Source organism: Mytilus trossulus, chromosome 9 (genome assembly GCF_036588685.1).
Source record: "Mytilus trossulus isolate FHL-02 chromosome 9, PNRI_Mtr1.1.1.hap1, whole genome shotgun sequence".
NCBI classification, from domain to species: domain Eukaryota; kingdom Metazoa; phylum Mollusca; class Bivalvia; order Mytilida; family Mytilidae; genus Mytilus; species Mytilus trossulus.
Genome location: NC_086381.1, coordinates 6,484,592 through 6,501,902, shown reverse-complemented (window position 1 = coordinate 6,501,902; position 17,311 = coordinate 6,484,592). Strand labels below are relative to the sequence as shown.

Sequence of the window (17,311 nt, the reverse complement as noted above, 5' to 3'; positions counted from 1 at the left end):
ACAAATAGTTATTAAAGGTACCAGGATTATAATTTAATACGCCGACGCGCGTTTCGTCTACATAAGACTCATCAGTGACGCTCAGATCAAAATAGTTGTAAAGTCAAACAAGTACAAAGTTGACGAGCATTGAGGATCCAAAATTTCAAAAAGTTGTGCCAAATACGGCTAAAGTATCTATTCCTGGGATAAGACGTTTTGTTACAGGAAATAATTGACATCCTTTAAATGCTTTGAACAAACAGCTCTACGAGGTATATCTGTTAAGTTCCACTTAGTTTGTTGCCAGTTTTCTCGGCGTATAGAATTTTGAAAATACTTCCTCGAGTATAAACGACTCAAAACGTACAAAGAACGTTTCTAATTCAACTGTTGGCTACCGAGGTTAGTAACAAAGTAAAAAAAGGATCAATATTATTGGTTCTATTTTTCAAAAGTTGCTAAAGCGGTCGATAATTGTATTTGTGTTTCGGTAAAGCATTTTCATTTATCTAAAATATATATATATTTTTGTTTTAAACTGACATTCATTTGAACATATTGAATAAAACACTGTTTTGCTTTTTGTAGTTTAAAACATATAATATATATACAAAGACAAAATACATTTAACATTTTTTCAAATTAATTTGCTTCAGTTCCTGGCATTATATATTTTAATCTGTGACCGATTTTATTTTGGGTTCGCAAAGTGATAGAGTTCGATTAAGCTAATGCTATGTGATATGTTTATTTTATTTCTTGCACTTCTTATAAGTTATCATAGTTTCCGATTATAAAGGTCCTTGCTTTCAGTATTCAACACCAAATTATATTTAACATATAAAGTTTCTTTCATAATCTCTTCTTTGACTTTTTCTGTCGCCTTGACTCTTCAATCTTATACAGTAAATAACGAAACAAGGGAAGATCGTTCTTATCTTGGATCCAAGAAAGTCTAAGTGAAAATTTCTCTAGCACTGAACTTCGGATCTTCTCAACAACTTTTGGATTTCGTTTTTCTATTAGCCTTTCGTAATTTTTCTGGTCCAATACATATATATCTGTTTCTTGTATACAATTCACAGTGTATGAATATGTATCTAAATCCATAGCAACTTCCATATCACCTGAAATTCATCAATTAAAATAAAACATTGTAACGGAATTTATTTTAATGTCCTCGATAATATAATTATGTTCTTATGCGTTGTTATTATTTTCTTGGTCATTTGGTCTTTTGTGAAGAATTGTCTGATTGACCATCACAACATATCTTCTTTTTTTTTTATATTTTCCCTGTCAGATAAGAAAGGCCCCAAAATGACAAACCTAACACTCAAATGAGAAAATTTACTTACTAATTTATGTACACAAAAAAGAAAAGAAACATATATGTAACACAACAACAAACGACAAATGCCTGGTTTCACATCATTGAATAAATTAGTTTTTTTCCAATTCTATGGCGATGGTTGTAGGATTTAATGTTTTTCCAACTTTTTGTCCCATGATCAAAACCAATTTTGCCCTTAAAGAGACGTCAGAACTTTTGCCATAAACTAGTTTCTGATATAAAACATGATCTTGAACTTGTTATGTAACAGCAGATATTTTTAATTTGAATCTTGTTTCATCGCCCGGTATGATTAAAAACAAACTTTAGACGAATAAACTAATCATAGATTTTGTATTTGTGCCGACGCGCGTTTCGTATAATAAGACTCATCAGTGATGTTCGAATAATAAAAAAGTTAAAAAGAATTCACATGATCTCACCTATTAACTCCTGTGAACAAATTAAGCATAGTTCTATATGATGTTGATGTGGAGATCTTGTTCCGCTCTTCTCCGTGTCTTGTGTAGATAGTTTATGAAGATTTGTTACCAAGGGCTTGTACCCATCGTGCTTGTTATGTGAATGTGTGTCAAGACCAAGTTCCCTATAAACATAGATGACAATATAAATTCTAATGATCAGTTCTTCTGCGTTTATTGTTTTTCCTTCTAATAACGTTAGTACATACTTCTGAAGAATATTTAATAGACTAATGCTTTTTTTTTAAGCAAACTGTGTAATGTTTGACATCCTTATTTACCGGTTTATTCTAACTTATTAATTTTAGTTTTATATCAATCAAAATATAAAGAAAGTTTTAATTTTTTGAGTGCACACCTAGTTACGGACAATACACGAACGTTAAGAATATACAATATATAATCATAAATTGTGATTTGTATGCTTGATTTGTTGAGAACTGTTCAAATTATTGGATCTACGATGAAAATACACTTTTCAAACAATCAAATGTTACAACAAAACTTGTTTTATCTGGATTCAAACAATCATACTATGAACTTAAATTTCAACTTTGACTAACCCGTAATTCTAGACCAGGCATTTAATTGATTGATTTATATGTAATTCGATATGATTATGATGTATATCAATGAAATCCTATCTTACATATATATGTATATATGATAAAAAGAACATAGTAGTATGGTGGGTTTGTTTAACTCTATTCAAAGCAATGGTTTAAGTGTTTTTTTGTCGTTCATCTTGCACCAAGTTATAACGTTTGCTTATATTTGTGGCCACGATGACAAAGAAACTTACAGAATAACAGATATTTCCCAAATTTTGCAGAACTGTATTTTGTAATGAGCAGCCACATTTTCTTAGGGTTTTATTTTGCTAAACGTTCGATTTACCAAGGAGTTCCTTTTCTGTTTTTTTTTGTGTTTTTTTTTGTAATTTTTGTTGTTGATCTCTTCTCGTCTTAGTCTTGTGGTTTTTGCTTGTCTGTCGATTCAAACGAGAAAACTATGTACAAAAAGTGAACGAAAAACGAATATGTAACACATCAACATACGACCACCACAGAATTACAGGCTCTTAACAAGAACTCGTAAAATTGGCATATTAGGGTTAATATATGTGGAATTATGTTTTCAGTTTTTATGTAAACACACTTGAAAAGGCGAATGAATACCCTGCTTCAATTAATTTATTGTATTATTTTTTTTTACCTTCTTAGCGATTCTCTGACCTGATCTTTCTCCAACTCGTCAACATCTGGTAAAGGGTAATAATCTGGATATTGCATAGAATGCATATGTGGGTCACAGTAGAGTTTTGCCTGACCACTGAAAAGATTAAACACGTGCAAATTTCAACAATGTTTTGACAATTTTACCTATCATGTCAATTTGGTTCGCTCACACGTTATTGTCAGTATAAGGAAATTCTAAGTGACTGTCCATACAACTGAAAGGTCTAGCTAGCTACAAAAACAACTTTTAACCAACCTCTTACTACATAAAAAAAATCCTGTACTTAGTCAGGAATATGACAGTTGTTTTCATTAGATTAAGCTTCTGATTTTGTTACTTGATCAAAAACATTCCGGTTTGAAGTTTTAAGCATTTGAGGCCGGTATTTTTGTTACTTTACTTTTTTCAGCATTTATTTAAATATTTGCCAGAATAAGTGGTTTGACCCATATAATGCTTTTCACTTCAGTTGGAAATGTGATAAATTTAGCGGCGTGCCGTCTATGGACAAATATTTTTGAGTTATTAGATAACATATTTCCTAGTTCTTTTCAAGAATGTTGTACTTCGATTACAGACGAATGGATAAATACCGACAGGCTGAGATTTATTCATGACTGTTTGTCAATGTAATGATGCCAGTGGAGATATATGACTATTAAAAAAAAAAAAATTACCAGCCTAAGAAATATCGAATGACCAGGAATATAATAGCAACTTGTATATAGTCCACTCGATTTACCTCTCGAAAACCAATTTTTTGATAGATGCAAGTCTAAAGAAGGTTACTTATCGTCTGTGCATCCTCATATCAAACATAAATCGTGAACTCTTTTCAAAAGAAATGAATAGACTTAACATGATCAGTAGACACGGATTCTCAATTCGGTTAATTTTTACAGTCAGTTCAACAATCGAATGACATTCCAGTGGAAACCAATTGTATGAAACAGTTATTACTCCTACAGACGGTGCATAATAATATTTAGATAACCTAAACAATACCATAGTGAACTTACTTTAATATAAATCGTAAACCATCAAATGGGGATCCTTGTTTGACAATATAGCTTTCAAAAGTTAATTTCTCCTTCCGTAAACTCATTGCCAATTGTCTCTTGTCCTTTGGATGCCAGCCATCGAACAAAGGATTTGTTTCGACAAAATGCTTCCGTTCTTCGAATTCCTTAGTGTGGAATGAATGTATAGACCTGTTATATAACTCTCGGTCAATGACAATTAAGTCGGTGGTTTCATCTGCTATAATTGTTGCATTTCTTATACAATCTGGGTTAATAAGAGCAAGTTCCCCAAAGCTTTTACCAGAGACTGAAATAAAATTTGTAGAATAAGAATGTTTACAATATGGAATATTCAAAATATATTTACATGAATAAGACATGTAGCTTGATTATTAATCATCAAGAGAAGCAATGATTTTAATTTCATTACGAAAGGAATTACTTAAGATTTGGCAAAGCCTTTCATTATAGATGGTCACAGTACTCTACGAACCTTCGTTGGTCTTTTATCTTTTTGATTCGGGTGTCCCTGGTGAGTTGTTTTTATGGCCAAAAAGATAGTGTCGACATCACATATGTGGAAGACTAAGCAATACGAACCCAACCAAAAACTGAAGGTGACCTCAGGCGCACCGGAAGGGTAAGCATATCCTGGGTAAGCATATCCTGATCCACATGTGGCACCCGACATGTTGCTCATTGTATTGCAAACCCGGTGAATAGTATAATTTGGTAGGTCACATTAGTGAAAAGGGAACAGGATTGTCATAAGCAACATATCGGATATCTTTTGTAAAACGAATATTCAATAACGGTCAATTAAACTTGTGATGGCTTCCGTAAAATTCACAAGGGATGATTTCAACTTCACCGTTTGGGACTCTTGGTTGAATAGTTTTCTTGTTAGCAGTACCACTCTATCAAGAAAATCATGATAGAAAATACAAGACGTGGAATATTGTATTCATTTGGAGATTTATACTCCGTATGCAGGAGCTGCTGGAATGTTGCTTCACATTCTTAGGGATTGCGATTATCTACATGTTGTAGCATTATTCTTATAGAATATAATAATTTTTATTAGTTATGAAATATTCCGAAGACACATGGTTGACTACTAGTAATTGTAACATTTTTTGTATAAAAGGAGAAGTTGGGTAAACTTAGGTGAGACAATAACCCAAGTTAAATAAAAGACATCTTATATTTGATTAAGCCTGATAAGATAGGCAATGATCCTTGCCTATTTTTCCAACATATTTTCCAAACTTAGATCGAACCAACTCTTTGGGTTTTCCTTCCTCTTTATTTCCCTTGTCATCCTGTTCTTCTTTCGATCCTTCTTCTTTTCGCTCATCTTCATATCCGGATGAAGTACTAATGTGGATGGACACGGACCCATTTAGAATTATAAAGAAACTGAAAATATAGAAAAATGTCCGATCTGTCTATAGCACAAAACACTTCAATTGACATATATCATGTAATTACCATCAGGTGTATATTTAACAGTCCTTTACTTTACTGTATAAGGACAACCCTTCATTATGCTCAATATATGAGGTTTTGTGATTGAATTGTTAAATTTCTGGACAGTCATGTGCATGTCCAAATTTAACAAATGGATCCGTTTATAACCATAAGTTTATGTAACGATATGTTTATTAACAATTTTGTACACATAATACGTGATCAAGTAGCTTGTAAGAAATTTTATATGGAAAACGAGCCAACAAACACTATTATGGAGTGTTAATCGACTAGTCGTGAGGGTCTCTGAAGGTTGCGTTAAATACATTTTTGTCCCTTGCACCCGTCTTTGGAAACGGAAAGCTTAATATTTGAATGCCTATGTTGTATATGGACCGGTACAGTTGTAGAGCCATAAACAAAAAGAACCTTAACCTAAAAAAATAAGATAACCCGTTATTCAGTTCACGTGTTCGAAGAACTGAAGAAGTATTGACTGGACTTACCACTCGCCTTTATCCCCCTGTTTGATTACCACAAAATCACGATCTACTGTAGTAAAGGAACAGTTTTTAATCAAATCATGAATTATTTCTGAAAATATAAAAACCTCATGCATGAAAAACACAATTAATATGCAATTACATTGGCATTTTACAAATGATGATAAGTATCAAATTATATAATATAAATCATAGTTCAATGCAGAAATGCAAAACTGTTTTGTTTTATTTCATGTCAGCTTAAAATTGTTTTGCATATTATAATCGAAGAAGAACAGTCATATGTAGTAACAATCCTTTGCTAATTTTTAAGATTCTATTGGTTTTGTTCTCTTGTTCTTGTAGTTACTCCTTGCTTTGGTTGTAATCGATTTTTATGACATACAGTATGTGTTGAATTTTGCGATAAATCTCCTTTTTCGGAGGGCTTAGGACCATAAGGCATTCTTAAGCGATACTATTATTAATATAACAAACATTTCAATCAACCGGACATTGCGTATCGATATCAGATAATATTAAGCCTAAAGCTAAAACAAAGAACCAATCATCTCTGAAACTTACTTTCGTTTAATTGATTAAATAGATCCGATTTCTTTTTAAACCATGAAATTATTTGGTGTATTTCGGCATCAGATCGATCACTGGTATCTTTTTTAATAACACCAACTACTTTATCGTAATGGTATGCTGCAGCAAGATCTGTCGGGTGGCTTATTTCAAAATGATTAAGTTTCTTCCCATTCTTTTTATCATTTTCTCCAGAAACAAGTGATCCATCCTGTTTAGAAAATAAAGTGATAAACAAGTTATTAAATGGGGAAATATTTAACTGATCGTGATGCACATTATTAGGATAATTATAGTCTGCAAGATGGATGTAAGAAACGCAACTTACACTAATTCATACAATGACAGTATATGCTGGTTCAAATTACTGTTGTCTTCAGTGCTTACATTTCAAATTCTTATTACATATTGACAGCTTTATCTTTATCTGGAAAATTAAACTTTAAAAAATACTTGCTGATATTACCATCATACCATTTAAAGAGGAAATATCAAATATTGATTTAGGATGTTCACGTCATTTAAGTGTTTGTCATAAACATGAGATCATATAGATTGCATGTAGAAAACTTATAGCAACTTTAAAAATTCCTTAATACAGCTATGTATTGTTAAGCCGTATTTTGCACAACTTTTTGGAATTTCTAGTCATCACTGCTTTTATATTTGTGAGGCTTTCTTAGCTATTTTGACCTGAGTGTCACTGATAAGTCTTGTGTAGACAAAACACGCGTCTGTTGTATTAAAAGTCTTGAATCTTTTTAACCGTAGCTTGTCGTACAGTTCTATTGTATTGTTTATTTGTGTGTTTCTCTGTCTTTTTTGTCCTTCGGTGTATTAGTATCGTGGTTCCGTCATGTTATGTTGTCATTTTAATGTATATTTAACATTACCTTAAAAGCGGGAGATTTGGCTAGCCACAAAACTAGGTTTAACCCACTGTTTTTTTTCTTAAAATGTCATGTACAAAGTAAGTCAAATGCCCATTGTTATGTTATAGTTCTGTGTTGTTGCATTTTAGTTTCTATTGTGCCGTTGTTCTCCTATTATATTTGATGTGTTTCCCTCAGTTTTATTTTGTAACCAGGATTTGATTTTTCTCAATCGATTTATTCATTTCGATCAGCGGTGTACTACTGTTGCCTTTATTTATATGAAACCTTTGTAATGTACCGTAAAAAACACACTTTACAACGGGGACAAGCTCCATTGGGCTACTGAAAAACCTAAGTATACTAGTTTACAAACATTATTAGTTAATTTGTAAAAAATGTAACAGGATGCATATATGGTTATAAATATTTAAAAGTTTGATAATTACTTTGACGCTAAAAAGTAAAATGCAATGATATTGTCGAATAAGAACGTCGAAATAATAAGTGTATAACATATATATTATATAAATCCTTCTGTTATTCATATGAAGACGTACAACTTTAAAAACTTTAAATCATAAACTTTCGCACAAACACGCAATTTACAATATGATCAATTTCACTTGCTTTCAAGTACATTCATAACGTCTGTAAGAGATTTATTTCCTATCTTATCGAAACAAAAACCGAAGAAATATGCACCTTACCAATGCAACTCACTATCACTTAGATGCATTTGCATTTAAAAGTCTTACATGTTGTCTATACATATTTTAGTGTTGAACGATTGTTGACCTGTAAAGGAATTTTCATATGCATTTGTATGTCCTATTTGGTGTTCATTTGGTGTTCACATGAATATAACTTTTATCCATATGAAGATTGACACCCAATTGAATATTATAACCAATAAACCTAGTTTTTACAGTTACTTTGCAACTAAAACATTTAAAAAGATATTGACGAAGCAGTGATACCTAAGCTAGAGATTTATGAATGGATTTATTACAAAGATAACCTTATTGAAAAACCGAAATATAGTACATTTGATAAAAAAAATCCTAGATTATCCATTACAAATAAATTAAATAGGTAAATGCAAAATTGGTTGGCCGTAAAAAGTTTTACATTGTGATATTGTCCTGATTTGTACATTCGACTAAAAAATGAGCGAATTTTACAGATACAAAAGATGAAAAAAAATTCAAAATTGAGCAGTAACTTTACGGACATTAATACAAAAAGTAGTTTTCATACCACACATTTATCATGTCACTTTATGTACATTTAGTCTCATCGTTGAATTTGGTCTATGGTGGAGAGTTGTCCCCATTAAAGTCATACCTCATTTTTTTATTTTTATATTGTGTTTAATTCTTATCACTGTAAAATATTTCTTATTGAAAGAAGTGCAACAATTTTAATTACTTCATTGTTTTACAATTTCACATAAAATCAGTTAATATAGACTAGACTAATTGTAAGACAGACGCACTCATACCACATCTTCCTATATCTGTAGATGGTACATTTTTAATTTTTTCATGTGGAACCTTCCGTTGTGATGTAAGTTATTCGGCACTTTTAATACAAGACTTAGTATGATGTTCTGTGTTTTAAATATATATTAATTCATATAAAAAAATACACCACTATTTTATCTAAAAGAACGTGTTACATTAACATATTTATCCAAATTGATATCAATTCAATATTAAAGCCGTTATCCTGGTGTGTTAAATAATTCGGTCTGACGAATAAGTTGATACTCATACCATTATTTTGTCCAATCGCTAGTCAAATGTGCAGTTCTTTATCTGATCACAGTGAAGATCTTTATGCCTATTGTATTACAGTTGTTTTTACAATTCTTCAGTCAATATTTAAATCAGGCATGTATTTGTTAATGCGCATTTTAAAGTTATTGATTATCTCACTGTTATGTTCAGTACAATCATTATATGCTGGCTTATTGCCTTTCAGCGTTTACAAAAGGTTATAAAAATAATGTATTCTTATCGGCAAGGTATTAAAATTATCTGAATGATAAACTCTATAGTTGTTGTTTTTTCTAACTGGAATTCTTACAATTGAAGCAATCCTTAATATCGCGTGTCTCATGTTAAAAATAAATAAAAACGACAATCTACACCACTGATTATATTTTGAAAGAATGGACGATTTCCCAATAATCGATCTTTGCAAACGTGAAGATAATATAATTGTTGATTAATGATTATAGCTTTTCTAATTTATGGAACTGACACTCAATAAACGATAAAAATGTAAAGGTTAATAATTGAAGTACTATGAAATCAGAGAAAAGCAATATTCCAATATTGAAGATAAAAACTGCTTTACATCAAGTCATAGACTGTTTTTATTACTATTGATTGTGCAACAGAAGTAGCTTTGCTTTGTACCATTTTAGCGTTTATATTCATACAAGTCCGCATAATCGTTTGGTTATATGAAATCGTATTAATGCGGTCATTATTTTGAACATTAATTGTTCATAAAACATTAAATATGTTCAAGCACTCAAATGTTACTACCCATAAGCATAACAAGAATTTACCCGACATGTTTGAATTGTTATGTTCAGTGTTCATCAACTTGGTATTTCATTTGCCTTTCAATGTACCAAGCTATGAGTATGGCAGTTGTTGTAGACAAAACGCGCGTCTGGCGTACTAAATTATAATCCTGGTACCTTTGATAACTATTGTCAAATAGTTCGTTTCTATGTATTTGGCATTCGTTTTTGTTGCCCTTCAGTGTTCATGTTGTTTCTTTGTTTTCCCATTATAGTTATTGTGTTTACCTTGCATCAAGCAAACCGCATTCCAATAAAATATCACTTTTAGCTACATAACTAACTCAATTCAACATTATTAACTCATAATCAAACTTACTCATCTGCTATTTTGTAGAAATATGCGATTTCAGATGATATTTTATGTGTTATCGTCAATAAGATCAATTGAATACTCTTTACAGATTTCTTATCACAACATTATAAACATTCCCATACCATACAATTGAGAGTCTGAAATGTCAAATAAACAGCTCGGGGATAGTCTGGTGACTGTAAATTTAAAATACTGTGCACTTATAGTCTCTTGGATATACGTATTTTACGTTTATGATTAAAAAATGGTAAGCAATTTTAAATAATCAAAATAACTTATTCTGATCTTTAATAATATGTATGTTATTGTTTTGAACGTTAACAATTGAACAACATACATTTTGTTGATAAAAAAAATCTTTGATGATGTTGAATGAAACAGATTTAAAAAAAAAAAAGAAATGTACTCAAATAAAGGCAACAGTAGTATACCGCTGTTCAAAACTCATAAATCCATGGACAAAAAACAAAATCGGGGTAACAAACCAAAACCATAACATATAAGAGGAGAACAACGACACAACACCGAAACGCAACACACACAGAAACGGACCAAGCATCAGACAAAACACCACGAGAATAACAAATATAACATGAAAACCAAATACATGAATTTGGGATAGATAAGTACCGTGCCACGTCTTATCTTATCAAACAATGGAATGACTTCAAAATATAAAACTAGCAAAACATAGGAATAATCAAATGAACAAACAGGTAAAAAGTACAATCACGAAATAACTGAACTCCGAGGAAAATACAAAACGGAACGTCCGAAATCAAATGGCAAAATCAAAAACTCAAACACATCAGACGAATGGATAACAACTTTCACATTCCTGACTTGCTACCGGTATTTTCTTGTGTAGAAAATGGTGTATTGGACCTAATTATAAACAGGTTAAAACAATAGGAAATATAGGCAAACAATATTTAAATCGAATAAAAAAACTATCGTTTTATCAGATAAACGTCAAACAACAATGCAAGCATGTATACATATACATAAGATCTATTATAAGCATTAATACATTAATTATTAAACTTACTGACGTATTAGTAGAATTCTCTGCCATTTTTGTGTTTAGTTCCGTTTCCGCCAAGGTAACTTTCACACTAAGGTTTTGATTCCGCGAGTCAACAGTCTTTATATTAACCACAATTACTCACAATAATTATTAAAATTTCAGAGCGTTCATCCGTTTCGTTATTGTATTACATTTAAATATATTCCTTCTTTGATTGTATATCCGTTTAACTGTGATTTGATCCTTTAAACGGAGGTATTTTACAATTCATTAAATTATTTTGAAAACAACAAGTCTTTAACTTATATACTGAAAGTTACTTTGTTCGGTATTCAAAATAAAGGACATTCATTTATGGGTCTATCGAACGCAACCGTCTATTGATGTTTAATGTTGTCAAGAAATGCAACTAGTTTCTCTTTAAATCCGACATACAAAGTTCGATGAATTTAAAACGCGTTTTTCTACATGTGAAAGCATCTAGAAGTAAAAGATATACAGAAACCGAGCACTTCTGAGCCTGAAGACACAAGGCGGTTAGTCTGTCATTGAACTGACTATGCGTGTTGTTTTGGGACACTGAACTATATATTATATACTTCTAGTTCCTCAATTGTAGGAGAATGCTTTCAGTTTCGTTATTTATTCGTAAATGTAATACAGAAGCATTAACTAAATCTGCTGAAAACTTTCTACCAAAAGAGTAGAAGTGCTCACTTAAAACGATTGAAAAATAAAAACAACAACACGAGGCATATATAATAATCCATTTATAATTCTATGTAGTGGCTTGTGGACTTTTTTCTGGTTTTGTCTTTTCGTGTTTTTTCAAGAAAAATCCATAGCCTTGTCAGTATTTCTTCGAACTAGGAGTTTTTGATATCTCATTGGTCTCCTCCGCCGTCTTTTTTGTACACAGCAACTTTTTAATTATATTAGATGAGAATGTAATTCTTGCAATGATGACAAGGGTGTTAAACGTCATTCACAGGAAAAAATTATCCAAGAACTTAATAATTTTAACTAGGCGATTGAATGTTTCATTTGCTGACGATTTTGATACATTGCTCATGTTTCTTGTAGTTTTCAACGCAATTTTCACTGGTTTTTTTTTGTTGTTGGATGTTTATTAACTGACTAATTGTCATTTTAAACTTCGATCGATCCAATATGCAACCTGCTAGATAAATTGAACTGTTTGAAATAAGCCTATAACAGAGTCGTAGGTTAGTACAGTAAGTTTTGAAGAACAGTTTATACTAAACCTCTGATAAAAGTTCTTCAGATACACATTCTTTAATATTTCTGCTTTCTATGTGAGCATGTTAACATTGTGAAAACGAGAGTTGAACAAGTTATCATTACTAACACGAAAGCAATGCATTCACAATTTATTCTAAACTTAGATGTTGTGATAATAATGTTTATATTGATACCTGATAAAACACGTAAATTATGTTGCTAAGCAAACAAAATGCTTAATTTATACGGTATATATTGATGGAAATGAAACAGTCATCAATTCAAAATATTTAAGCCTTATCGTGCAGAGATGTCAAACTAACCATTGTTACGTTTAGGAAGCAACCACGAAACTATACCAAAAAGGCATTGTATGATTTTGTCTGAGTCAAAATTTTATATCTCACGGGTGTTTTAAGGGAAAAAAGCATTCCACCCCTAAAGTTATATGGTCGTTTCTTTGCCAATTCGTATTCACCAGACATCCCCGTTTTATCATATTTTGTCAAATATTCCCATGAGAAGAAAAAAATAGACAAAATACCTAACTTGAAAGTGACATTTAACATATGAACCATTTGAAAAACCATTTCTGTCGTGATACAGGTTTTTTCAACAACAACAAAAAGTGGGAGAGGGTTATTAGACACAAAAACAACCTCTATCTTGAAACACTATCTATCTTAGAATGAAAGAAATGTTACACTATATGTACAGTGAAGTTAACAGATATATATTATCTGATATGACTACAACCAATACACTAAGAGAACAGATCACATTTCAGATAAATACAACAGTAGTATACCACTGTTCAAAAGTCATACATTATTGGTCATGTTCTGCACACATTTTGTCAATTTTAATCTACAAAGCACCAATGCCAGTCATTCTCTTAATACCTTTAACCTCGAACTATTTACACAAAATCATTTTGGAAAGGGCAGTTTTATGATAAATCGTAAGTTTTAAAAGAACGAAGTTAAAACAATGAAAACAAGTAAATTGATCTTTCTTTAACAAGAATAAATAAAAAAAGTTTACAAAGTAAGATACATTTCAAAATCCTTATACTAGTGTATTTAGTGATAAGATAAAGGTCAACTACCTGTAGTCTTCTTGAACAAATAAATGTGTCATAAAGAAAAAGATCGTGCCTAAACTTTACACCAAGTTCCAATCAAATTTCTTGTAATCCTTAAAACGACACCAATATCCCTAACGTTAATGCATATAATACCAGTTACAAGATTAATGTACATAATGATATAGGTAGCTATCTTCTGAAGTAGAGTACATCGTACTCTCGACCGATTTTGTAAGTTCGTCAAACAGATGATAACTATTAAGCACACTTGTATAGGATGAAAGAAATTATCAAAAGTGCTTGTCATTATCTTCAACACATATTAATCTTTGAGATTTCCCTTATAGTCAGGAATATGACATTTGTTTTCTTTTTGATTGATGTGTTTTTTTCGATTTTGCTATTTTGATAAGAGACATTCCGATTTGAATTTCCCTTGGAGTTCAGGACTCTAGTTATGTTATTTTAAACAAAAGATTAGTTAGTAAGCATCTTATTGTTAAGGTAAAGACGACCAAAACTTTTGAGGATAAGAAGTTTTCTTCTGACGTAAAATCAATAGCATATTATCTTATTGTTGTTAAACACATACGATTTATCTAATAATTTAGTCTATAATGCACTGAAAATATTTGCGTTAGGGATCTTCAAAATCCATGCACTGACATGTTGATATTTGACAAGTTATAGGTAGACCAAAGGTCTATTTTGATTTGATCCCTCTGACAAGAATTTAAGATGTACTAAGATATACAAGATGTGCCTCTAACGCAAGTTTCATTTTTTCCCTTTGATTATTTTTAAAAGATAAGAGCCCACCTCTTACCATTTTTATAAATGATTAGGCAGTGACCAAGTCATTCGGTCGTTCGTGTTGTCCAGATGTAAACTGCAGCAGATCTATCTTTCATTTAAAAATCCATATAACAATCGCCTTTATTAATGATATAAAGTTACGTAAATTTAAATACTTGTTGCTTTCAATGTAAGACTTTTTATCATGGAATTCATTATTCCGACTCTGACCTGGTCAATCTTTATTCTTGACAAACAAAAATACTGCATGCAGCTAATAGTAATTACATAGGAAGAAAGACGAAACAAGCGTCTGAGGTATCAAATCATAAGTGCGAAAACTTTAATAAGTTTTATCTCATAGAAAAATAGATATATGTGAATTTTTAAGGAATCAATCTTAAAACGAGAACATGAATACAGGCAACAATAGTATACCGCTGTTCAAAACTCGTAAATCTATGAACAAAAAAACTAAATTGGGATAACAAACTAAAACTGAGGGAAACACATTAAATATAAGAGGAGACAACCACACAACATTAAAATGTAACACACTCATGAAAGTGACTTAAAAGGACTATGATGTGATAGGGAAAATATTGTCAAAAATACCATTTTATTATTAGTTAATGACGAAAATTTCATCTATAAGAGAATAACAAAAATACCAAACACTTAGTCAAATTCAAAATGAGTAAGTCCATATAAACTGCAAAATCAAACTCTATCAATCAACGAAACAAGTGGACAATAACTGCCATATTCCTAAATATTAGTGGCGCTCCAATCGTTAACACTTGGATGAAAAAATCAAATACAAATTGAAGAGAGTTAAACTCAATGTGCCAAATACGACAGATACAGTTAAGTCGGCTTCATATCTTGACTTACATCTAGAAATTGACAATGAGGGTCGGTTGAAGACAAAACTTTACGACAAAAGAGATGATTTCAGCTTTCCAATTGTGAACTTTCCATTTCTAAGAAGCAACATTCCAGCAGCACCTGCATACGGGGTATATATCTCCCAATTGATACGATATTTTCGTGCTTGCATTTCCTATCATGATTTTTTTGATAGAGGGTTACTGCTCACAAGGAAGCTATTAAACCAAGAGTTCAAAATGGTGAAGTTGAAATCATCCCTTCGTAAATTTTACGGACGCCATCACGAGTTGGTTGACCGTTATGGAATAACCGTTTCACAAATGATATCGAATATGTTCCTTACGTCGTAACTACAATCCCCTTCCCTTTCATGAATTTGACCTACCGAATTAGACTATTTACCGGATTTGTAATCACATAAGCAACACGACGGGTGTCGCATGTGGAGCAGGATCTGCTTATCCTTCCGAAGCACCTAAGATCACCCCTAGTTTTTGATGGGGTCGTGTTGTTTATTCTTTAGTTTTCTATGTTGTGTCATGTATACTATTGTTTTTCTGTTTGTCGTTTTCATTTTTAGTCATGGCGTTGTCAGTTTGTTTTAGATTTATGAGTTTGACTGTCCCTTTGGTATCTTTCGTTCCTCTTTTAGACCACAAATGTCTTAGAGGAAAAAAAAGTTCCGAATAATTCAAAATTTTGTACCAGAAAATTAACAGACAAGTACATGTTTTCATGTCAAAACATACTATCGTGCTTTTGTTACCCTATATGTTAAAACAAACATTATTTCTTATATCAACCCAATGTATGTAAAACACATCAGGGGTATATACGTGCATTAAATTTTGACTGACATCTGTATTGTAACTTGTAATGTGTTAATAAGTTCATATCCCGTTTAAAACAAATCATCAGGTTGCTAGAGCAGCAATATAATTACTAAATTGCTTTTGAGATCCTGACTGAAACTGAATCCAATAATTCTTTCTACTGATAGAGGCCAGATTTTTGAATTACAAAATTAATACAAAAAAAAAATAATCTCCAGTCTTTTGTTCAGTTTTAAACCTTTTCCAAGTGCGGTACATTATATTCTCTCAGATTTAAACACACGACAGATTCTGTTTCAAATATTTTGAAGTTCAGAAAAAAGTGTAAAATCTCAAAAATACTGAATTCCGATGCAATTCAAAACGGAAAGTCGCTCATCAAAAGGTAAAATCAAAAGCTCAAAAACATTAAACGAATGGATAACGACCTATAGTCATAAGATTATGTAGAAAAGTTATCAAAGGTACCAGGATTATAATAGGTTATATAGAAAATTGTTGATAAAAACTGGTTATAGCTAGCAAACCCTCTCACTTGTATGACAGTCGCATCAAATTCAATTAAATTGACAACGATACTTGAAAAAAACAAACAGGCATGATAGGAAACAATGTTCAAAAAAGGGGTACAGTAGTTAACATTGTGTTATAATCTTAATCACTATAAAAGCAAACAAATATGTAACAAAGAAGCACAAAATGAAAAACAAACAAATATGTAACAAAGAAGCACAAAATTAAATATATCAAATGTAATAACCTCATTTGTTGCTTTATTATTATCCGATTTTATTTATTTATACTAAGCCCACCCATACAGGACTGAAAGATTTTATGAAGTGGGACCGAATCCTTACCCTGACAGACACATGGTAAGGTTAACATTTTAACAAATCTTACGTAGAACCTCGCGTTTGACGTACATCAGCTGATCAGCATGTAAACAAGTAGATATGAGATACAGATGATCGAATCAGACCTCATCACCTTTTAGTGGGAACGATGGGTGGGTATTCTGTGTTTGGACAACAGAAGTGGTTTAATTTCA

At 31.5% G+C, this 17,311-nt stretch overlaps 1 protein-coding gene across 1 annotated transcript; it reads right to left on the bottom strand.

Moving 5' to 3' along the window:
- Positions 1-834: 834 nt before the first annotated feature.
- LOC134683670 (uncharacterized) lies at positions 835-11,615 on the bottom strand. Its single transcript, XM_063542982.1, has 8 exons — positions 11,437-11,615; positions 6,596-6,812; positions 6,035-6,122; positions 5,302-5,477; positions 4,056-4,365; positions 3,013-3,129; positions 1,759-1,922; positions 835-1,109 (listed from the first exon to the last, which is right to left on the bottom strand). Exons 1-8 carry the CDS (start codon positions 11,461-11,463, stop codon positions 835-837), a joined length of 1,374 nt encoding a protein of 457 aa, XP_063399052.1. The 5' UTR covers positions 11,464-11,615.
- Positions 11,616-17,311: the final 5,696 nt, after the last annotated feature.